Below are 24,426 nucleotides of genomic sequence, written 5' to 3' on the forward strand. Positions count from 1 at the left end.
GATGTTATCAGATTTTGTTCATCGTGTGATGACCAAAACTTTGTGCAATACTCATCTAATTAGCTTTCCACATAGCTCTGGCATTGACCTTAGTGCTTAGATATTCTAATTTCAACTAATAAAGGAAGATACTATGAATGACTCTATCTGCCTAACCTGTATCATTTAGACATCTGTGGATACCTAACTTTATCTAGTTTCTCAGCTCCATCACATCTCACAGCATCCTGTGTATATTGTCCTCCTCTTCCTTGAGTGTTCTCCCTCACCATTCTCTGGTTTAAATTCCATTTGTCATTATTCACTACCCATCAGATCCACTGATAATTTCTTATTGTTCTACAAGATTTTTTCCTCACTATAAAACAGCAATCTGGTCTCCAACAACAAAAAACATGTAGCCAATAAAATTATTAACACAGTAATTACATGTACTATTAGGTTACTTTATTCAGATGCTCCCAACTAGAACTTTTGTCTTTCTTAGTGTTTGGCAAAATCATGCATTAACCTTTGGTCTCTATAATGTGCAAGTAAATAAAATTAGTAATAAAAATTACAGAATAGTTCATGTTTAACCTTTGATAGAATCTTCACTGCTTTCCATACATCCATGGACATATTTTACTTTACCACATTTCTGCCCATGTTTTCACTCTTCCGGCCTTTTGCACCTGTTCACCAACATCACGCCGCTGATGATGGTGCAACCCACAAACAGATGGAATTGCTCAGTCATTTATGGTGGCATTTTGAAAGCCATGAATGGCACTTGTCTAGTGTGGCCAGAGGCACTTCCACTTGCTCTCACAACAATGCTCTGTGTATTGGTCAAAATCTCACTTTGAAAACAGTACCTCCAGCAACCAGTGGTTGGCTTGTGACCACAGTTGACATTAATTACTGGCACAGAGCTCTATTAATCAAAAATAAGTAAATAAAGAAAATTGAGTGCTGCACTGAAACCTCTTATTATCTCATGTAAACTCAGTTTGCTGCTACGAAAACTCAATAAATAATGATATATGTCATTATGACATACGAGGGGTGATCGATAAGTTTATGGCCTAAGGTAGGAGTCAATTTTCAAAAACCTAGCACATTTATTTTTCAACATAGTCCCCTCCTACATGTACACACTTAGTCTAGCGGTCGTGAAGCATATGGATCCCTTCTTTGTAGAAGTGGTCCACAGCAGGGGTGATTGATAAGTTCGTGCCTAAGGTAGAAGGAGATGAGTTATACAGCTCTCATTACATGTACGTGCAGTTCAACTATGAGTGAAAATGCAGAAAGTTTGAAATTAATAACTCATCTCCTTCTACCTTAAACCACAAACTTATCAATCACCCCTGCTGTGGACCACTTACTGGAGGTCCAAGATGCCAACTTCTACAAAGAAGGGATCTGTATGCTCCACGACCGCTGGACTAAATGTGCAAATGTAGGAAAAATAAATGTGCTAGGTTTTCTAAAATTGACTCCTTTGACCTTAGGCCACAAACTTATCTTCCTTTCTTTATTAATCTTTTTATTGATTTAAAAAAAGCATAAATACAATCAAGAGGAGAATTAGTTCATATTTTATATATATATATATTTATATATATATATATATATATATATATATATCAGTAACAATATAAACCAAGGTTAAGACAGACACTGTCAAAATCATAGATATTGTTAAACTAGTATAAAATATCTAATAAAAAAATGAAAATAACAATTCTCCTCTTACCAGTTTATGAAGAGAAAGGAAAAAACATTGTGTTTTAAATGAAAAGGAAAAAAAAACCCACTACACTATTAAAAAAAACAAGACAAAAAAAAGTGACTGGGCAGTCCATTTTGAGGTACGACCAAGAAAGAAAGAAAGACTTTCTGATCAAATCTAAACTTTTGAAAAAAAAATTGAAAGAGTAATAAATCAAATTAAATGAAAATATTGGATAAAAGGTCGCCATATCTGCTCAAACTTAAAGGATGTATCAAATGTCTGACTTCTTACTTTCTCTAAACTTAAACAGGACATAATGGTGGAGAGCCAATAAAAGACCGCAGGTGGATTAGCACAAACTTATCAATCACCCCTCATATGTCAGCATGATGATTGGCACCGATGCATTCACCAACATACTTACTGACAGAACCACTCTATGACAGATGCCATAGCATCTGCCGTGCACCTGGCCCTAACACACACAGAAAACAAGGACACTTATGTCAGAATGCTGCTTTTGGATTTCAGTTCTGAATTCAACACTATTGTACCACAGATCTTGGTGACAAGCTGCTAGTCTTCAGTCTAAATACACCACTGTGCAACTGAGAGTTGGACTCCCTAACCAACAGACCTCAGAAAGTCAGGATGCATAGCCACTCCTCCGTCCTCATCATCTGCAACACGGGAGCGCCACAGGGCTGTGTGCGGAGCCTATTGATGTATACTCTGCTCACACGTAACCGTACAGCCAAACACCCGAGTAATCACATTGTCATGTTCGCCAATGACACAACAGTGGTGGGACTCATCACCAACAACGATGAGACGGCCTACAGGGAGGAGGTGAAAGAGCTCGAGGCCTTTGCCAGGCAACTTCCTCGATGTTAACAAGACAAAGGAGACGCTAATCAACTTCAGCAGAACCTGCACCATTCATACCTCTCTTTACATTAGTGGCACAGCAATGGAAACTGCACAACTTCTCATGGTCCCAGAACACTTTCTACACAATCAGGAAAGCTCACCAATGCCTCTACTTTGTGAGGAGGCTGAAGGGCTGGACAATGCACATCTATGTGCGTACAAATGCGCAGCAGAGAGCATCCCAACATGCTGCATCAACGCATGATACAGAAACTGCACTGTGGAAGGCAGGAAGGCTCTACAATGGTAGTCAAATTTGCCCAACGCATCCCTGGCACCAGCCTACCCACCATCAAGGACACAGGTACAAAAAGTTACTGGAAAAGGGCCAGTAACATCATGAGGGGTCCATCCATCCTGCTCCTGGACTGCCATCAGGGAGGAGGCTATGTAGCATTCATGCCAGGGCCACCAGACTTGAAGACCGTTACTTTCCCCAGGCAGTAAAGGCTGATCAACTCCTTCACTCACTACCTCACCTCCTCCCACCACTACTTTATCATTTCCTATCAGCCACCTTATGTACAGACACTCTTGTACCTAGCATAATTTTATGCAATCAACCTATGTTTAGAAGGTATCTTATGTATTTATATTTATTTTGTTTTTATATTATTGTGCACTTTATCTTATTGTGTTTTTTTTTGCACTGCATCAGATTCAGAATAACAATTATCTCGTTCTCCTTTACACTTGTCTACTGGAAATGACATTAGACGTTCTTAAATCTTGAATAGGCCTGGACACCTCTGTTCCAGGAGTTCTCAAGAATATCCTGTCGGCACGAGCAATACAGCCTGTGACTCTAATCTTTTGTCAACACTGGAATTACTGATGCTCTGCACTCAAAAAAAGTGGTGGATGATAACATGTGTAAAGCCACTTCACAGGGTAGAGTAGTGGTTAGTGCAATCTCTTTGCAGCTCCAGCAATCACCAGTCAGGGTTTTGTTCCCACTCCTGTCTGTAAGCAGTTTGTAGATTCTTCCCTCGACCACGTGGGTTTCCTCAGGGCGTTCCGGTTTCCTCCTGCATTCCAAAGAATTATGTTTAGGGTTAGGGTTAGTGAGCTGTAGGCATGCTACATTGGGGTGGAACCATGGCAACACTTGGAGGCTGTCCCCAGGACATTACTTGCTGATTTGATTTGACTCAAATAATGCATTTCACTGTATTTTTTGATGTACATGTGACAAATAAAACCAATCTTTATCTTTTATCCATTTTCTTCTATGACAGAATGATTATGAGGTGCATAACAAATAATGATGTAGAGTTTTGCAGATGTCTATGGAGTCATCTAGGCAATGGCACTGGAGGTGTCAAACCTGTAGAAAGGGCAAGGAAGATTAAATGAATCCATAGTGTAATTGATTACAAGCTGCAGACATTCATTATTATTCACTGTAGTTTCTTATATAATTAGAAGTGCTTAATTATTTGTAAACTAAAAATAATAAGTGTAGGATAAAATAGGTATTTCAGCAAGCCTCCTTCTTTGCTGTAAAATTCTGAGTCCACAATCTTGATCACCTTAGAAGAAACATCTGATACTATAGATTTTTTCATCAATATATTTAAACACAAAGATTTAATATCAAATCCTTTTATGCCTTTAAATATCAAAGATCTTCCAAACTTTACCACCAATGTATATATGCACATTGTAACAGTGTTAGAATAACTTTATTTCTATCCCAGTATTGGGATCAGAATATATTCTTTGAATCTTATGTCCTGTCATTAATGGCAAAAGTGCAAGAAGGGCAGAGATGCTGTGTGTCACAAAAAGGCTCTAACTACAATAGCTCTGTCATGGTCTGTCTTGGAATTACCACATGTCTCTAGGAAAAATACGTATTTGTAAATGCATCCTCTTTGATGTGGAGGATTTTGATATTTCACTCCACCAAATGCTCTTTTGAAAGAATATTACTATTACTTTGGAAAATTATTTAAAAAGATATTTATGCGATCTGGATGTTTAGGCTCTGAATCAAGGGACATTCAGCAAAAGGTTCTCCTTATCTTCTAATATGAACTTCTCCTACCATTTGGAGATTGATGAGAAGATCACCAAGTGCTGGAGCTCTATTGAGGACTTTTTCTCAACCTAATGATTGAAGCATCAGATTAAGCAGATGACTGGTGCATGAGATGGAAATCATGACAGCGAAGACTAGAGCTGATCAGTCAGTAAAGTTTGAAAGTATAGGTACTCCAGAATCTCCAGCAGTGGCCCAAGCAGCACCCTGTCATTCAAAGACTAGCAAAGCAGGCATCAGTCCGCCTCAGGTTTTGTGTGAAGGATATCAAAATGAATACCGCACAGAATACAGTATCACTGTGCATGTATGACACCCTCTGAGTGCTAAGTGTCACACAGCAAAAGTGCCATCTCTGTGCACTAAGTGTATATTATTCTACATGAAAGTTCCCCTAATTTATCACTGAGTCCTTTTCACAGCAGGTGTAGGATGCAGGACACTTTTACAATCCATTCCCTATTTCGTTTGCTAAAAAGCCAGGTGGCAACTAGCCATTCACTATCAGACACTAAGCTCCCTAATCCTGGCATGTGTTCCATTTCACTGAGAGATTGCCATTTTCCTCTCAGGGATACCATACATTTCCACTCTTGACATACTTACATGATGGCTACTGGAGCATTACACGTTTGCTCTTATATTTGATATCAACATTATGCATGGACATGCCTACCAGTATGCTTCCACAATGCTCTCAACATATTCCACATGCAAATGGCTGAGGAACTTCAATCATTTGTGCAACTGAGAATCAACGACAATGCGACAGCCTCACGCTGGTCATCTTATGATAAAAGTTAAAGTCGAACAAAACCCAATCATAGTGTCAAGTGGTTCTCTTCCTCAGGAGTCAGAACAAGGCAAAAAGGTCTTAGCCCAATCTGCAAGACTGATTTTTATAACAGTAGCATCCTGAATCACCACCAGTTTTGAATAGCTGATGATTTGCAAGCTGTGGTTGCAAGGTTTGCAATGCTGCTGGTCTGTTTATATATCTGTCTGTGACCATGACAACGTAGATAATTTTTATGAATGAATATAGATTGATAAAGGTAGTTAGTAGCTTGGTGATGGGGCGTGGTGAACTGAACAGCGGAGAGATACTTTAGAATTGACAGGTCGGCCACTTAAATATGAACTCACTCACCTTGACAACTCCTGTGAGATTCTTTCTGTACTGCATCCATATTCTTGAAACAACTTGCCTACATATTCAATTTAGCTGTGTAGGCATATAGATTGGCCCTGACAGAAAAGGGCATGTGAAGGCTTGAAGGGGGAGAAAAGAGATTCTAGCAAATAGGATAACATATTATATATACATCCTATAGATATTTTCTTCAATTAAGAGTAGCATTTATGTGGATGATCTACTGATGCTTGGTGTGAACTTGCATTCCTGTATACAGCAAACTACTAGCTACACCAAAAGTGCACTACGTGAAAATTTCAAGAGATATTTTTCTTTGAAAAATTACTATTATTTTTATGACCCCTTCTACGGGAAGTTAAAACTGAAATATCTCCCCTAAGGGATTCCAGTATCAATAACATTTCTATTTCATTTAACTGTATTATTATGCTATAAAATTATTGACATTTATGTTTTCTATAGAAACCATTGTACACTATGTTTGTAGTTATAACAGGTTCAGAAAGTAGATAGGTGTTTCTGACCAATAACATATTCTTACCAATGAGAAATGGATTTGAGCATGTTGATTCATGTTCATCTGATCAAATAGAGTCTGTTATTGTCTTTGCTATGAAGTAATTAAATTGCAGTCTATTTGAAGTAATTGATCTAATATTAGAGATAAGATAATTTTGCTTAATTCTTGGCACAGATGTAATGAAATAACAAAGCTAAAACATAAACAACCACAAGTAAAAATGGCCAGAAACTGATTACCTCTACCTGAGGTGGGTGATTTGCAGCGTTCAACCTCCAGTGATCCAGGGCTATCCGCAAGTTCAGTCAAGCCTGGGAACAGAAATGCATAAATAGCATGCTATTGCATAGGATTAGAAAAACATTTCAGTACATTTATAAATAATGATAAATTAGTGAAAAGACATTATTAGTGTTTTTATTAGCAGTGGAACAAGGGTCCCAGGGTGTCTGGACAAAATGGGATCTGCCTAAGCGCAAGATCTCATGGGCAGAGTTATAGAGACTGGAGCCCTTCCATATTTCCTTCCTCTTGCGAACCATGTATGACAACCTTCCTTCACCATTACGTCTGTACACACGGAGGATGAGAGTGGACCCGTACTGTAAGCTCTGTGGTCAAAAGGGGACACTGGCTCATATACTGTCCGGGTGTAAAACAGCTCTAACTCAAGGATGGTATAGGTGGTGCCATGATAAGGTGCTTCTGGCTCTTGCTGACACACTAGAGTGAGAGAGACGCAAGAAGAGGACGGCTGGCACAGATTTGAGGAAGGCCATCACCTTCATCAAAGAAGGAGCTAGGCCTTTTGTAACCAAACAACCAAAGCCCAACCTGCTGCTAATGGCCAGGTCCTGGGAGATGAGGGCCGATGTGGGAAGGGGGTTGCAGTTCCCGGATGTGGTGCACACAACCCTACGCCCGGATATTGTACTGTGGTCAACCAAAGACAGGAACATAATTCTGGTTGAGCTGACTGTGCCATGGGAGGAGGGAGGCCCACGAGAGAAAGGCCTTGAAGTACCAGCCCTTAGTGCAGGAGTGTAAAGACAAGGGATCCCTGTGGAGATCGACTGAAGAGGTTTCCCAGCCAAATCAGCATGGCAGTTGTTGTCAGATCTGGGCCTGGACGAAAGGAGCAAAAAACAAACAGCTCGTAGGATGGGGGAAGAGGCCGAACGAGTCTCTTGCTGGATTTGGAGTAGGCGAGAGGAGGGAAGCTGGAAGCCAGGAGCAGATGGGCAGTGATTTGGCCACCACTGCCGGCCCACCAACTGGAGAGTGTCGTGGTTAAGGGTCGAAACACTCGGTAAAGGTTGGGAACCACCTGATGACATCTGCTCCTGGTTGAAGGCTACAGTTACCTTATAAGGTATCTGGAGAATGCACCCTAACAGGTGCTTGTAACAAGTGAGGTTGTGCATAATAATGTAGTTTCTTTTTATCTGGCAAAGACAAGATTTAATTATCTGAGCCTGAATTTTCAAAACTTTTCACACATTGCCTTTACATTTCAGTTCTAATAAAGAACAAATAGTTTGTCCTAATCTTCTCTATAGCAATTTAGATAAAAGAATGCTTAACATTTTTTTATTTCTGTGCCACTAGGACAAGAATTGATTTTTGACTGATTTTACTAATATAAAACTGGAATGATTATGTTACAAGACATAATTTATATGTAATATGAAGTTCTACAGTTCAACTACTTGCAGTATAGTGAAAATGGATACTATATGATTATTACTGTAATTTCCACAGAGTTGACTAGTACAAGTCAACTTCAAAAGCAGCCCAGGTAAGGCTAATGCCTCCTTGTGATTACCACTGAAAAATTAACCTGCAAGTTGCAATCAGAAAAAAACATGTTCACTTAAACCAACATGTTGTCCTTAAATGTCACACCTATTAGGCAACAAATACAAACAGTAAAGTTTTTGATATAATTACATGAATGTGCTGCCAAGAGATAAAGGAATGCTTCATCCAACACACGAGAAGAATGTGAGCTGGTATCTCACATTGTCACAACCCTGGTAACTGTGGCTAACAACAAACCACCCACTCTCCTTCCTTTAACAAATTTTACATGCTATCCTATTTGTTCTGCAAATGTATGTCTCAAGCAACAATGTTACAAGACTTATGACTGAGCATTAGGGTTTGTATTTGATGACCCCCGCATGTCCCAGAATGGATATAGGTAAGTTTCTTTACTAGTCTTTTTAAGCATACTTACTAAATGGAGTCTTACCAATAATCATTGTTTATTTTGAGATAGACTGGAGGAAAATTTATCTAATTATGCAAAATTCAGACTAGAATTATTACTTAACCTTGTGCTTGTATTTATTAACTTGCTATTGAAAGTAAATAACCAGGTATGACATCATCCTGCTTATAATTATTAGCTGAACTTTGCCAACAATTCCACATACAACATGGAAACAGGCTTTTCAGTCCACTGAGTGAGTCCATGCCAACCATCAAGCATCCATTAATACAGCCGACGTACCCTAATCACATTTTATACTTCCAACGTGCCACCAACTCCCTACACACTAAGGCCAATTTACAATGACCTATTAAACTACCAGTCAGCACACTTTCTGCGACGTGGGAGAAATCTGGGCAGCTCTGAGGAGAACCTAGGAGAAACTGATAGGGTCACAGGAAGAATACGTAATTTTCACACAGACAGCACCAGAGGTCAGGACCTAAAACCCAGGTCACTCTGGCTTTGAGGGTCTCATAGTGTCGCCCTCAGAACATCCCGGATATTTAGTAATCCAATACATATACTGGTTTATGAAGATTAAAAACCATTCACTTCAATGGAGCTTTTAGCTATGACAAAGACAGACAAGGCAAGTTACATTTTTAATACAATATTTATTTTCAATAACACTTTAATTATTTAAAAGCATTTCAGTATTTTAGGTGATGAAATACTTCAATTGTTTATACACATTTTAAATTGCTATTATTTCTAATAGTTTGTCAATATTTTTGAATGTAAAGCTGGGTAAAGCCAGGGACATGCCAAGAAACAAAACCCCTCCCATCTAAACACTATGAAATCCAGTGTAAAGAGGAAAATGAACAATTTATCAGGATCCCACCATTACTTGCAGCAATACTAGTCCTTCCTGGTCCTTGCATTCAACTTCCAGGATGGCAATTTTAATCCTGATGAAGCGTGAAAACTCAATAAAGTTCACAAGTAGTCACAAATGAGCACCTCACTGAAGACCTACTACAGACGGTACTTAGTTGAGAGATTTCACACACATTTTGATCAACTTTGACCTGCATTCAATTAACTGAAGACAAGTAATATACATATGGAAATGAAGAGCTTGTCATCTACACGACTGACCTTCAGAAGCGGTCAGTGGAATACTTGATAAGTTAATAAAGATATAAAAGCTATCAGTCTGCCACCTCAGATACAATCTAACTGTAAAATTAAAGCTGTTATTTGCAATTACGTGAGATCACCAATATGAGAAAAAAGAGACTTTTCTGTTTGTGGCTTGCTCCAGAATTCTGAGACTTGACTTGGCTCAGGACAAGGCAAGTGTGCGGCATCAACACTTTTCAATGGCATATGCTGCTGGCAAACTCTTCTCAGTTAAATTAAGTATCTGTACATGCAAACTGTACTTCTGATTTCACTGTTTCTGCTCTTTATAATGAGTGAATTGCAATGGATTACTGCAGACCAATATTGACAGTCCAGCCATGTAGTCATCCACCTTGCAACACTAAAAATAAAAATAATTTCTAACTCCTCCTATTACTACGTGATTTAACTATATACTGATTGCACCTATAATCACCATATACTTATTAGCATTGTGATGCACAGCACTAAATAGCAACCTGATATGCCAGGAAGATATTGGACTCCAGTGCAAAACTAATCTCAAGTGGGCACAGATGTATAGTTATATGTATTTGTTCATTTATCTTTATATTTTTACATAATATAAAGTGGAGGAGAAGATGGTGGCGCGACGGCAACACGCGCGGCCTCTCCAGTGATGAATATCTGTTATCTGTCAAGTAGGGGACCGTGCACAATTCTGATTTGGTGGAGATGGACGTGAGAGTATGGAGGAACATCTGGAGAACTTCTGAAATGCCCGCTTTACTGCCGCTGCTACTGTGTGGTAACTGGAATCTCCAGAGCAGGAGGCCCCGAATCCTCGGCTTTGCTTGTTTCAGTGGCCAGGGCTAGGTCCATATTACTACCAACAACAGAGGTAGGAAAAGGGAGGAGGTCCTGAAGACAGAATATGGGGAGTGAGATAGAAAGATGAAAAGCAGGCCCTCCACAGTAGTAATCTCTGGATTGTTGCCTGTACCACGCACTAGTGAGGGTAAGAATAGGATGACTTGGCTGATGAATTGGTTTCAGATTTCTGGATCATTGGGATCTCTTCAGGAGAAGATTATGACCTATTAGCAGGACCACGTCATCATCCTGGCAGTCCTTGAAAGAGCAGACAGCACAAGCATAGAATCAATGACCCTGCAAGACCAGCTTTGCTGGACAGGACACGTTATATCCATGGAGGATTCCAAAATATCTAAACAATTGTTATACGGAGAACTGTTGCAAGGATGAAGAGACAGGTGGTGACCTTGTAAGAGATTCAAGGACTGTGTGAAAGCCAATCTCACACATGCTGACAATGCACCTAAGCACCTTGAGTGGAATGCTCAGGACCAGACTGGACGGTGTGCTCTGGTAACATGAGCCTCCAACAACTTTGAGAATAGTCGCTGTGCAGATCTGGTCGCTGCTCGAGGGAACAGAAAAATAGCCACATCAATTGCTCCAACAATTGCCGGATGATTTACTTGCCCTCACTGTCAACGTTCATGCCTTTCTGGAACTGGACTGCAGAGCCACCTCAGAATGCACAATTGATGAGCTGCACAGACATACGTCATCATTGGAAAAGATGGATAACCAACAAATGACCAGTACAAAAGGATGTGTTACAACTGAACCTGAGGAGGACCAATATCCTTGTGGGCAGCCTTGCTATAGCTGTTGGGGAGGTTTAAAATAATCTGGCAGTGGGCCGGGAAGTGGCGTGATAGGGCTGAGGATGGGGCAGTTGGTAGACAAGTAGTTGCAATGTGTAGTCAGTGGGATGAATTGAAGTGTAGCATGATGGCAAAGTTGAAAGGGGTGATGACTACAGGACTGGAAGTGTTATATTCAAATGCATGCAGGATAAGGCATATGATCTTCTTGCACATTTAGAGACCGGCAGGTTCTGTATGACATTGTGGGCATTACCAATATGTGGCTGAAAGATCATAGTTGGGAGCTTAACGTCCAAGGAACACATGCATCAAAAGACAGGTAGGTAGGCAGACAAGTGAACATCTGCAGTTGCTGGAAATCCGAGCAACACACAGAAAATGCTGGAGGAACTTAAAAGGCCAGGCAGCATCTATGGAGAAAAGTACAGCCATTGGGCCGAAACCCTTCGGCAGGACTGGAGAAGAAAAGCTGAGGAGTAGATTTAAATGTCGGGGAGAGGGGAGAGAGAACCACCAGGTGATAAGTGAAACCTGGAGGGGGAGGGATGAAGTAAAGAGCTGGGAAGTTGATTGGTGAAAGAGACAGAAGGCCATGGAGGAAAGGAAAAGGGGGGAAGCAGCACCAGAGGGAGGCAATGGGCAGACAAGGAAATTAGGTGAGAGAGGGAAAAAAGGGGTGGGAAATGGTGAAGGGGAAAAGGGGGAGGGGGACATGACGGGAAGTTTGAGAAATCGATGTTCATGCTATCAGGTTGGAGGCTACCCAAATGGAATATAAGATGTTGCTCCTCCAACTTAAGTGTGGCCTCATCCTGACAGTGGAGAAGGCCATGGATGGACATATCAGAATGGGAATGGGAAGTGGAATTAAAATGGGTGGCCACTAAGAGATCCTGCTTGTTCTGGCAGACGGAGCGCAGATGGTCGGCGGTGGTCGCCCAATCTAGATCTGGTCTCTCCGATGTACAGGAAGCCACACCAAGAGCACCGAACACAGTAAATGTCCCCCAACAGACTCACAGGTGAAGTATCGCCTCATCTGGAAGGACTGTTTAGGATCCTGAATGGTATTAAGGGAGGAGGTGTAGGGGTAAGTGTAGCACTTGTTCCGCTTGCAAGGATAAGTGCCAGGAAGAAGATCAATGGACAAAAGAGTTGTGTAGGGAGCAATCCATGTGGAAAGCAGAAAAGGGGGGGTGGAAAGATGTGTTTGGTAGTGGGATCCTGTTGGAGGCAGTGGAAGTTTTGGAGAATTATGTGCTAGATGCAGAGTTCAGAGAATTATGTACTGGACACAGAGAAGTAGGATAGGTAGGCAGAGTGGGTGGGATGGCACTGTTAGTTAACAATGAAATCAAATCCTTAGAGGTGGCATACATTAGGATCGGAAAATGTAGAATCCTTGTGGGTAGAGTTATGGAACTGCAAGGGTACAAAGACCCTGATTGGAGTTACATACAGGCCTCCAAACAGTAGCCAGGATGTGGGATACAAGTTGTAATGAGTGATAAAGGAGCCGTGAAAAAGGGCAATGTGACGACAGTCAATGTATTTCACGACATATGCCGGTGATATTAAACCTGATTCTGATTCTGATTCATGGGGTATTTCGATATGCAGGTAGATTGGGAAAAACAGGTTGGTGGATCCCAAGAGAGGGTATTTGTAGAAGGCCTATAAGATACCTTTTTAGAGCAGCTTGTGGTTGAGCCCACTAGGGGAAAGGCAATTCTAGATTGGGTGTCATGTAATTAACCAGATTTGATTAGGGAGATTAAGGTAAAAGAACCTTGAGGAGACAGTGATCAGAATATGATAGAATTCACCCTACAGTTTGAGAGGGAGAAACTCAAGTTAGAGGTATCAGTATTACAGTGGAGCAAAGGGAATTACAGAGGCATGAGAGAGAAGATGGCCAAATTGATTGAAAGGGGACACTAGCAGGTATGATGGCAGTACAGCAATGGCTGGATTTCTGGGAGCAATTCGGAAGGTGCAGGATAGATTCATCCCAAAGAAGTAGTATTCTAAAGGGAGGCTGATACGGGAAGTCAGAGGATGCATAAAAGAAAAATAGAGGCAATATAATATAGCAAAGAATCAGTGGGAAGTTGGAGGATTAGGAAGCTTTTAAACACCAGCAGAAGGCAACTAAAAAGCCATGAAGAGAGAAAGGATTACAAATGAAGGTAAGTTAGCCATTCATATAAAAGAGGGTACCAAAAGTTTTTTCAGATGACAATATATAAAGACTAATAAAGAGGCAAAAGTGGATAGCAGAGCGAAGGTAATAATGGAGAGTAGGGAGGTAATAAGGGGAAACAAAGAAATGGCAGACAAACTTTGTGTCAGTCTTCACCGTGGAAGGCACTAGCTGTATGCCAGAAATTTGAGAGTCAGGTGGAAGAAGGGAGTGTAGTTGCTATTACTAAGGAGAAGGTACTTGGGACACTGAAGGTCTGAAGGTAGATACATCACCTGGACTAGATGGATATACTCCAGGGTTCTGAAGGACGTAGCTGAAGAGACTATGGGGCATTAGTAATGATCTTTCAAGAATCACTAGATTCTGGAATGGTTCCAGAGGACTGGAAAATTGTAAATGTCACTCCACTCTTTAAGGAAGGAGGGAGGCAGAAGAAAGGAAATTATAGACTAGTGAAACAGTTATATTCTTGCTATTCTTTCGTCTTTTTTTTGTCTAATGTCTTTTCCTTTAGGGTGGCTGGGGTCCTATTGGGATCTTTGATTTACAGCAGCACTCAAAAACTGTGGTTCTGTACAACGGAGTGTTCCATTCTTGGAGCTCACCAAGTGGCTGCGTTTCGGTATGTCCAAGTTCAGCCTGAAGTCAGGTGACTTTGTGGCCTGCACTGCCCTGTGGACATGACTTCTTGCCGGTGTCATGCACTGAAGCATAACATAAGCCGGAATATCGAAGACAGCGAGAGTGGCTGTCGGAGGGCTCTGCACTTGGTAATCGACTTGCTGATTCTCGTGTTGGGAACTCGAAGTAAAAACGCAAGCTTCAGATTGACTGTAACATCAAAATGGCAACATTGTCTCCCCTGTTGCTGTGGAAGAAGTGATATTTGTGTCGTGTGTGTGTGTGTGTGTGTGTGTGTGTGTGTGTGTGTGAGAGAGAGTGTGAGATTGTGAGAGTGAGAGAGTGAGAGTGTGTGTGTGAGAGAGAGACAGACAGACAGACAGACAGAGATAGAGACAGAAACAGAGGCACACACTGAGGGATGTTGAAATGTTGGAGTGAACAGTTAGCTCTTGATGGAATGAATACCATGGTCTCTCTTTGGGGGCTTTGCTGTTGCTTGCATGGCACGTGGTGGGAATGCTGATGCTTTATGGTAGAATATTTTGTGGGAGGAGGAGGGTTGCTTGTGTGTAGGTGGGGTCAGGGGGCTTGGGGTTCTTATGTCTTTTTCCTGTCATTCATTCTTTGGGGTTTTTTCTACTGTTTCGAACATCTTTGCAGAGAGTGAGAAATTCAGGTTGTATATTGTATATGTTCTTTGATATTAAATGAAACTATTGAATTATGGAACTATTGAGTTAGCCTAACTTCAGTGGTTGGGAAGATGATGGAATCCATTATTAAGGATGAGGTTCTGGAAGCACATTATTAAATAGACCAAAGTCAGCATGGTTTTCTTCAGGGGAAATCTTGCTTGACAAATCGGTTGTAAATCTTTGAGGAAGTAATAACCAGGATAGACAAATGAGAGTCAGTAGATGTTGGTTACTTGGATTTCAGAAGGCATTTGACAAGGTGCTGCACATAAGGCTACTTAACAAGATAAGAGCCCACGGTATTACAGGAAAGACAGCAGCATAGATGAAAGGTTGATTGACTGCCAGGAGTCACAACCACAGACTGTTGCAGAATCTGCGCATCCTCGCAGGTGGGCTGTAGAACGGGTTTAGCAATCATGCTCGTGAGTATGCACATTCCAGCCAATTAGTGATTCATTGTGGTGGTATTTAACTCCCTTCCTCTCTTTCCAACTCTGTCAAGGCTAGACCAAAAGCAGAGGAAAGTCTATGCTCCCTGCTTACCTCTGTCCCTATTCTGGGAAAGAAGACTACCGTTTAGACTGTCGTTGTAAGGGAGTGGTATTCATTTAGTATTAAGTTACCCCTTCCAAGCCGCTGTGTTGACAATAGCTTTCAATTTGAGAGTTTTAGTTAACAGTCTCGATGGTCTAACATTTATTGTTCTTATTAAAGCCAGTAAACTGTTGATCTGCTTCAGCATCTCCCTTTCTAGACTTGGGCCATAACTACACACTTGTGTCAGCAGGAGGCAGAGAGTGAGAATAAAGGAGGCCTTTTTAAGTTGGCTGTCGTTGACAAGTGGTGTTCTGCAAGGGTTGTTGTGAGGACCACTTCTTTTCCCATTATATGTCATTGATTTGCACGATGGAATTGATGGCTTTTGGCTAAGTTTATGGACGACACAAAAATTGGTGGAGGGGTAGATGGTGCTGAGGAAGCAGAGAGTCTACAGAAAGATAAAACAGATTGGTAGAATGGGCAAAGAAATGGAATATGGAATATTATGTAGGGAGGTGTATGGTTATGCACTTTGGTAGAAGGAATAAAGGCATAGACTATTTTCTAAACAGGGAGAAAATTCAAAAATCAGAGGTGCCAAGGGACTTGGGAGTCCTTATGCAGGATTCCCTTAAGATTAATTTGCAGGATGAGTTGGTGATAAGGACAGAAAATGCAATATTAGCATTCATTTTGAAAGAACTAGAATATATAAACAAGGATGTGATGCTGAGGCTTTATAAGGCACTGGTCAGTCTGTACTTGGAGTACTGTGAGCAGTTTCAGACCATTTATCTATGAAAAGATGTGCTGGCATTGGAGAGGGTCCAGAGGAGGTTCACAAGGATGACTCTGGGAATGAAAGAATTAATGTATGAGGAGCACTTGATGGTGCTGGAGTTTAGAAGAAAGAGGGGATCGAATGTTGAAAGGTCCAGATAAAGTGGATGTGGAGAGGATGTTTCCTATAGTAGGAGAGTCTAGACCCGAAGGTCCTAGACTCAGAATAGAGGGGCATCCATTTAGAACAGAGAAAAAGAGGAATTTCTTTAGCCAGAGAGTAGTGAATTTATGGAATTCATTGATGGCTCTGGAGGCCACGTAATTGTGTGTACTTAAAGTGGAGGCTGATAGGTTTTTGGTTAGTCAAGTTGTCAAAGTTTATGGGGAGAAGGCAGGAGAGTATGATTGAGAGGGATAATAAATCAGCCATGATGGAATAGTGGAGCAGACCCAATGGACTGAATGGCCTAATTCTGCTCCTACGTTTTATGGTTGTATAGTCTAGTATGTTAATGAACGCTGAGGTGATTTCAAATATTTCAATTTTGTTCCTAAGATATGATCAATTGAAGTAGTGTTGTCAAGTCATCAAACATGGATCATCCCATCTATTTGTGCCAAATTTATGGCAAACAATGATCAAATTATATAATGAGAACCCACATAACATCTTTTTTAAAAACTAAAAGTGAGGAAAGGCTTGAAGATGGTTTCATATTTTATTTGAATCAATTCAGTGTACTGAATCTAATTGTCTCTGAATTAAAACACTAGAACACTAAGGCTTAAAACTTAGCAGGTTCATTCATGCTTAATATTTAGAGCATTATCTTGAACAGAAGCTCATATTTCCCTTGTAAAGTCTTCTGCTATTAGTATTTGCTCCTGGAATGACTGTGGAGAACACATGGTGCCTAATGAACAGCACTGACTCCCCACTTATTGTCTGTCTAACCTTGTCAGAATTTTATGATTAAACTACTTTTCATCTCATTCTTCTAAACTCTAGTGAATACAAAGCCGTGTGTCTTAATCATTCTTCAAAGAGCAGTCTACCATTCTGAAACCAAACAGGTGAAGATTTGCCACACACTATTACAAGTATAGAGTGTCTCTACTTTCAGTAAAAAGATTTAAAAAAAATACGATATTCAAAGTGTTGACTCACCAGGCCCAATATAGTAGTGGCGAGACACCTTTGGTCCTGTACTTAGATCCCCTCACTATAAAATTTAATGTTTCAATTGACTTCTTAACTACTTGCTGTACCTGCAAGATTGTTTTCAGTACAAGAACACTCCACAAACTGTAAGACTAAATGGTATCCACCTTTCCGTTTCTCTTACCAAAATGGATCACTTCACACATATCCACACCAAAAGGTTTTAGCCCAGTTACTGATCTTGAATGTCTACTCTCATTAGTAAACTTCAATACATTGCAGTTGGTGCCAACATCCAAATCACTGATAAATGCCATTAATAACTGAGGAGTAGGCACTGATGCCTATGGTACTCCACAAGTTACTGTTTGCCAATTTATCGAGTTCTAATCTGTGTTTTCCTGCCTGACAAGCAATTGTCAATCCATACCAAACCATGACACCAATAGAATACACTTTAATTCGGTGCAAAAGCCTTAATCTGGGACTTCTATTAACATTTTCTGAGAATGCCAGTGCAATGAAAATCTATAGGCTCTCTCCTCTCAGGAGTACCAGTTACAATCTCAACACATTGCAGAAAGTTTGTTTAATGTAAAACTCTTTTCAGAAATCCAATTTGACTTTCTCTATTAGCTTTAAGCATAATGTTATCTCATTCCTTATATTAACTTAACAAACAACATTAAATTTATTTGTTTTACTGACTGCAGAAGAGCATGTATTTTGAAATTAAATACCAGTTCAATTTAATGCGGGACCGTAGCATGGTGGTGAGCACAATGCTTTACAGTATCAATGACCAAGTTCAATTCCCACCACTGACTGTAAGGAGTTTGTATGATCTCCCCGTGACTGCTTGGGTTTCTTCCAGGTGCTCCAGTTTCCACTCAGAGTCCAAAGACGTACTGGTTAGTAGGTTCATTGGTTATTGTAAATTGTCTCGTGACTAGTCTAGGATTCAATCGGGGGTTTTCAGGGCACAATAGCTCAAAGGGCCGGAAGGGCCTATTCCATACAGTATCTTAACCAATGAATAAAAAAAAATGCTTAGCTTTCCAGAAAGAGTAAAGGATTTAGTTATTCATACTTAAAAGGATTGAACATGTTAATTTGCTTTCATTCCAAACGTACATCCACAAGTAAATAGAGGGAAGCAAATATCAAACGTACCTTCACAACAGCCAGGACTTAATGCTGTAAGAGCAGCTTTTCAAATTGGACAATGAATGGGAAGATGTAATTTAAAAAAAAAGAAAAACAAATATTAAATAGGACCTTTGAAATATTATAAGATAGCAATTGGTGTATTTCTGCATGTTATAAATGAATTCAACAGCCAATAAATAACAACTAACTAGCAACAGATTTATTGCAAATTTGATGAGTCTTGTGATATTTGAGTAAGGATTTTTAGTCATGATCACAGCAAACAAATGGCCCTTTTCCCATTTTTATTCTTTCCCTCTCCTCCTGATCCAGCTGACCCTAATACCCTATGCCTTTCCCTCCCCACCCTCTCCAACTGCCAATCACACACCTCCTATTGATACTCCTTCTTCCCCTTGTTTTGTGCTCTACTATCCTCTCTTATCACGTTCCATTATCTTCTGCCCCTTTCACTTCCATCCATCATGCCCTCCCTAACTTCTGACATTATTCCTGCCCTCATATCCCCGTCACCCACAGACTCCACACCAACCTAGATCCACCTATCACCTGCTCCTTCTTGCTCCAACCCTTTCCTTCAAGTTTTTATATTGGCCAGATGAACCCGAGATGCTGACTATCCATTTCACTCCATAGTTGGGGGCCTGATCCACTGAGTTCCTCCAGCACCTTTAGTATCTTATATTAGTTCTTCTGTTTATGAGCATCAGAAAAGTAGAGGAACTGTGTGTGTGCAACAAGACTTCTGATGAAAAATAACACATGTACTACAAAAAAAGGCCACCTAGTTTAATTTCTTTCTATTGAGTCTAATGATTCTTGTTCTCTTTTGACCTCTTATTCCACACCCTTTCCAAATGGTTTTGTCTGCCTTCCATGAAGCTGATGCAAAATAGTTCCTGAATTTCTCTGCCATTTCCTTGTTTCCAATGTGACTCTTGCTGTCTGAGTCTCTTGTCTTTTACATAGACTTTCTTTCTCTCTTCTTAAAACAGATGGCCTTTGTTGCAGAATTCAGATACGTTCCCAATAATCAAGCTTACTGCTCTTTTTTTTAACAAAAATAGAAAAAATTTTCTTTGATCCAATACAATTACTAACTTGTTAACCCACATCATTATGATAATCTGTTAAAGTATAAACTGAGTGGCTCAAGATATCTGAGCATTTGGAAAATTAAAGTTAGACCAACTGGTACCTAAAGTTATTGAATGAGTATAGAGCATTTATTCATATTGTAAAACAACACAGATTCCTTGAGGTTTACAGTAAGGGGGGGTAATAGGGCGACGCTTATTTAAAAAGAGAGCTTTGCGGGCGTTTGGCCATTGCAGAGGCCCTATCAGTAGTGGGTGCAGAGCACTGCAAACTAAATCAAGGTACAGGAGGGCCAAGCGGAGCAGCTATTGTCCGGAGTAGGCCTGTGGCGAGAGCAGAAGCGTCAGGCTTCAGCTCGGAGGAGACGATGGCTCTGGGTAAGCTTCTGTTAAGGTTTTCTTTTTGTTTTTCTCTAACTGTACCTGGTACAGTAAATGGCGGTTGTGTGTTCTTCATGCCAGATGTTGGAGTCCTGGCAGAGCCGGAGTCTCCCAGGGAACTACATCTGTGTGACGGGCATCCAGCTGCAGCTCCTTGAAGACCGTGTTAGGGATCTGGAGCAGCAGCTGGATGACCTTCGGCTTGTACGGGAGAGTAAGGAGATAATTGATCAGAGTTACAGGGAAGCAGTCACCCCGGAGTTGCAAGAGGCGAGTTGTTGGGTGACTGTCTGGAGGAATGGAAATATAAATAGGCAGTTAGAGCAGAGCACACCTGTGGCCATTCCCCTCAAAAATAAGTATACTGCTTTGGATACTTTTGTCGGGGGATGACCTCTTGGGGGAATGCCTTGGTGACCTATTATAGTTATAGACCTAGTTGAGCATGGGTCTGTGGTGCAGAAGGGAAAGAGAGAGAAGAAGGGCGCAGTAGTGATAGGGAACTCAATAGTGAGGGGAATAGACAGGAAATTCTGTGGATGTGAACAGGACACCCAGATGGTATGTTGCCTCCCAGGTGCCAGGATTGTGTCCACAACATTTTAGAGAGGGAAGGAGAGCAGCCAGAAGTCTTGGTACAAGTTGGTACCAATGACATAGGAAGGAAAAGCAAAGAGCTAGGTAGAAAGCTGAGAAGCAGGACCTCCAGGGTAGCAATTTCTGGATTACTGCCTGTGCCACGCGCCAGTGAGGTTAGAAACAGGATGATTTGGCAGATAAATGTGTGGCTGAGAAGCTGGTGCAGGGGGCAGGGCTTCAGATTCTTGGATCACTGGGATCTCTTCTGGGGACGGTATGACCTGTTCAATAGTGACGGGTTGTACCTGAACCCAAAGGGAGATCAATATTCTCACGGGCAGGTTTGTTAGAGCTGTTGGCGAGGGGGGTGGGAACCAGACTGAAGAGACTCAGGATAGGACAGATGGTAACAAAGTAAAGATAGCATGCAGTCAGACTGTCAGGAAGGGCAGGCAGGTGATGGGACATAGTTGCAGCCAACAGGGTAAGTATCAGTACATTAGGGATGCAAAATCAAAAAGGGTAGCAAATATGGTACTCAAGGTGTTGAATCTCAATGTGCGGAGTATAAGAAATACGGTGGATGATCTTATTGCACTATTACAGATTGCCAGGCATGATGTTGTGGCCATCACTGAGTTGTGGCTGAAGGATAGTTGTAGTTGGGAGCTGAATATCCAAGGTTACATGTTATATTGGAGGGATAGGATGGTAGACAGAGGGGGTGGTGTGGCTCTACTGGTAAAGAATGGCATCAAATCAGTAGAAAGATGTGACATAGGATCAGAAGATGTTGAATCCTTGTGGGTAGAGTTAAAAAACTGCAAGGGTAAAAGGACCCCAATGGCAATTACATACAGGCCTCCAACAGTGGCTGGAAGGTGGATCAGAGATTACAAAAGGAAATAGAAAAGATGTGTCAAAAGGGCAATGTTGTGATAGTCATGGGAGACTTTAACATGAAAGTCGATTGTGAAAATCAGGTTGGTAATGGATCTCAAGAGAGTGAGTTTGTTGAATGCCTAAGAGATGGTTTTTTGGAGCAGTTTGTTGTTGCGCCTACTAGGGGATCAGCTATACTGGATTGGGTGTTATGTAATGAACTATAGGTGACTAGGAAGCTTAAGGTAAAAGAACCCTTAGGAACTAGTGATCACAATATGATTGAGTTCAACGTGAAATTTGATAGGGAGAATGTAAAGTCTGACGTAGCAGTATTTCAGTGGAGTAAGGCAAATTACAGTGGTCTGAGAGAGGAGTTGGCCAAAGGAAATTGGAAGGAGCTGCAGGCAGGGAAAGCAGAGCAGCAATGGCTTGCATTTCTGGGAAAAATGAGGAAGGTGCAGGACATGTGTATTCCAAAAGTGAAGGAATACTCAAATGGCTAAATAGTACAACTGTGGTTGACAAGGGAAGTCAAAGCTAATGTAAAAACAAAACAGAAGGCATACAAAGCAAAAATTAGTGGGAAGATAGAGGATTGGGAAGTTTTTAAAAACCTACAGACAGCAACTAAAAGAATCATTAGAAGAGAAAAGATAAAATATGAAAGCAAGCAAGCAAACAATATCAAAGTGGATTGTAGAAGTTTTTTCAAGTATGTTAAAAAATAAAAGAGAAATGAGAGTGGATATAGGACTGCTAGAAACTGAAGCAAGAGAAATAACAGGGGACAAGGAGATGCTGATGAACTAAATGAGTATTTTGCATCAGTCGTCACTGTGGAAGACACTAGCAGCATGCCAGATATTGTAATGTGTGAAGGAAGAGAAGTGGGTGCAGTTACTATTACAAGGGAGAAGGTGCTCAAAAAGCTGAAAGACCTATAAATACACAAGTCACCAGGACCAGATCAACTGACCCCTAGGGTTCTGAAAGAGGTAGCATTAAAGATTGTGGTGGCATTAGTAATGATCTTTCAAAAATCACTGGACTCTGGCACTGTGCCAGAGGACTGCAAACTTGCAAATGTCACTCCACTCTATTTAAGAAAGGAGGTAGGCAGCAGAAAGGAAATTATAGACCATTTAGCCTGAACTCAGTGGCTGGGAAGATGTTAGAGTCAATTGTTAAGGATGAGGTGATGGAGTACTTGGTGACACAGGACAAGATAGGACAAAGTCAGCATGGTTTCCTGAAGGGAAAATCCTGCCTGACAAATCAGTTGGAATTCTTTGAAGAGATTACAAGTAGGATAGATAAAAGGGATGCAATAAAGGATCCTTTACTGTTTGGCTACCATTGACTAGTGGTGTTTCGCAGGGTTCGGTGTTGGGACCACTTCTTTTTATGCTGTTATATAAATTATTTAGATGATGAAATAGATGGCTTTGTTGCCAAGTTTGCATATGATACAAAGACTGGTGGAGAGGCAGGTAATGTTGAGGAAACAGGTTGGATGCAGAAGGACTTAGACAGATTAGGAGAATGGACAAGAAAGTGGCAAATGAAATATAATGTTGGAAAATGCATGGTCATGCACTTTGGTAGTAGAAATAAATGTGCAGGCTATTTTCTAAACAGGGAGAAAATCCAAAAATCTGAAATGCAAAGGGACTTGGGAATCCTTGTGCAGAACACCCTAAAGGTTAACTTGCAGGCTGAGTCGGTGGTGAGGAAAGCAAATTCAATGTTAGCATTCATTTCAAGAGGTCGAGAATACAAGAGCAGGAATGTGATGCTGAGGCTTTATAAGGCACTGGTGGGCCTCACCTTGAGTATTGTGAACAGTTTTGGGGTCCTCATTTTAGAAAAGATGTGCTGCCATTGGAGAAGGTCCAGAGGAGATTTACAAGGGTGATTCCAGGATTGAAAGAGTTATTATATGAGGAACGTTTGAAGGCTCTGGGTCTGTACTCACTGAAATTTAGAAGGATGAGGGGGGATTTCACTGAGTACGTTTCGAACGTTGAAAGGCCTAGACAGAGTAGATGTGGAAAGGATGTTTCCCATGGTGGGAGAGCCTAGGACGAGGGGGCACAGCCTCAAGTTAGAGGGGTGTCCATTCAAAACAGAGATGCAGAAAAATTTCTTTAGCCAGTAGGTGAATTTGTGGAATCTGTTGCCATGTTCAGCTGTGAATGCCAGATTGATGGGTGTATTTAAGGCAGAGACTGACTGGTTCTTGATTGGACATGGCATCAAAAGTTACAAGGAGAAGGCTGTAAAATGGGGTTGAGGAGGAGGAAAAAAAAAGGATCAGCTATGATTGAATGGTGGAGCAGACTTGATTAGATTAGATTAGATTATGAGGACACGCAGTCCTCTTTTATTGTCATTTAGTAATGCGTGCATTAAGAAATGATACAATATTCCTCTGGTGTGATATCACAGAAACACAAGACAGACCAAGACTGAAAAACTAACAAAAACCACATAATTTTAACATATAGCTACAACAGTGCAACAATACCATAACTTGATGAGGAACAGGCCATGGGCACAGTAAAAAAGTTCAAAGTCTCTCGAAAGTCCCACATCTCACACAGATGGGAGAAGGAAGGAAACTCTCCCTGCCCTGCCCGACCACAGTCCGACTCTGAGTCGTCCGAAAACTTCGAGCTCCGATTAGCCCTCCGACACCGAGTACCGAGCACCATCTCTGCCGAACGCTTTGATCCCAGCATCAGTCGCCAGCAGCAGGCAAAGCTGGGGATTTTGGGGCCTTCCCTCCGGAGATTCTCGATCGCACAGTAGCAGCGGCAGCGAACCGGGCATTTCAGAAATTTCTCCAGATGTTCCTCTGTGCTTCT

General features: G+C 41.1%; 1 protein-coding gene across 2 annotated transcripts in view; it reads right to left on the reverse strand.

The window, feature by feature from the left end:
- The window catches only part of LOC140199763 (syntaxin-binding protein 5-like), a 340,576-nt gene that overhangs the window by 56,738 nt on the left and 259,412 nt on the right, over positions 1–24,426 (reverse strand). For both annotated transcript variants that reach the window (XM_072262244.1, XM_072262243.1), the window contains one exon: positions 6,616–6,681. In XM_072262244.1, the coding sequence (XP_072118345.1) occupies positions 6,616–6,681 (66 nt within the window). The remainder of the gene's footprint in view (positions 1–6,615; positions 6,682–24,426) is intronic.

This window comes from Mobula birostris, chromosome 6 (genome assembly GCF_030028105.1).
Source record: "Mobula birostris isolate sMobBir1 chromosome 6, sMobBir1.hap1, whole genome shotgun sequence".
Taxonomy (NCBI): Eukaryota; Metazoa; Chordata; class Chondrichthyes; order Myliobatiformes; family Myliobatidae; genus Mobula; species Mobula birostris.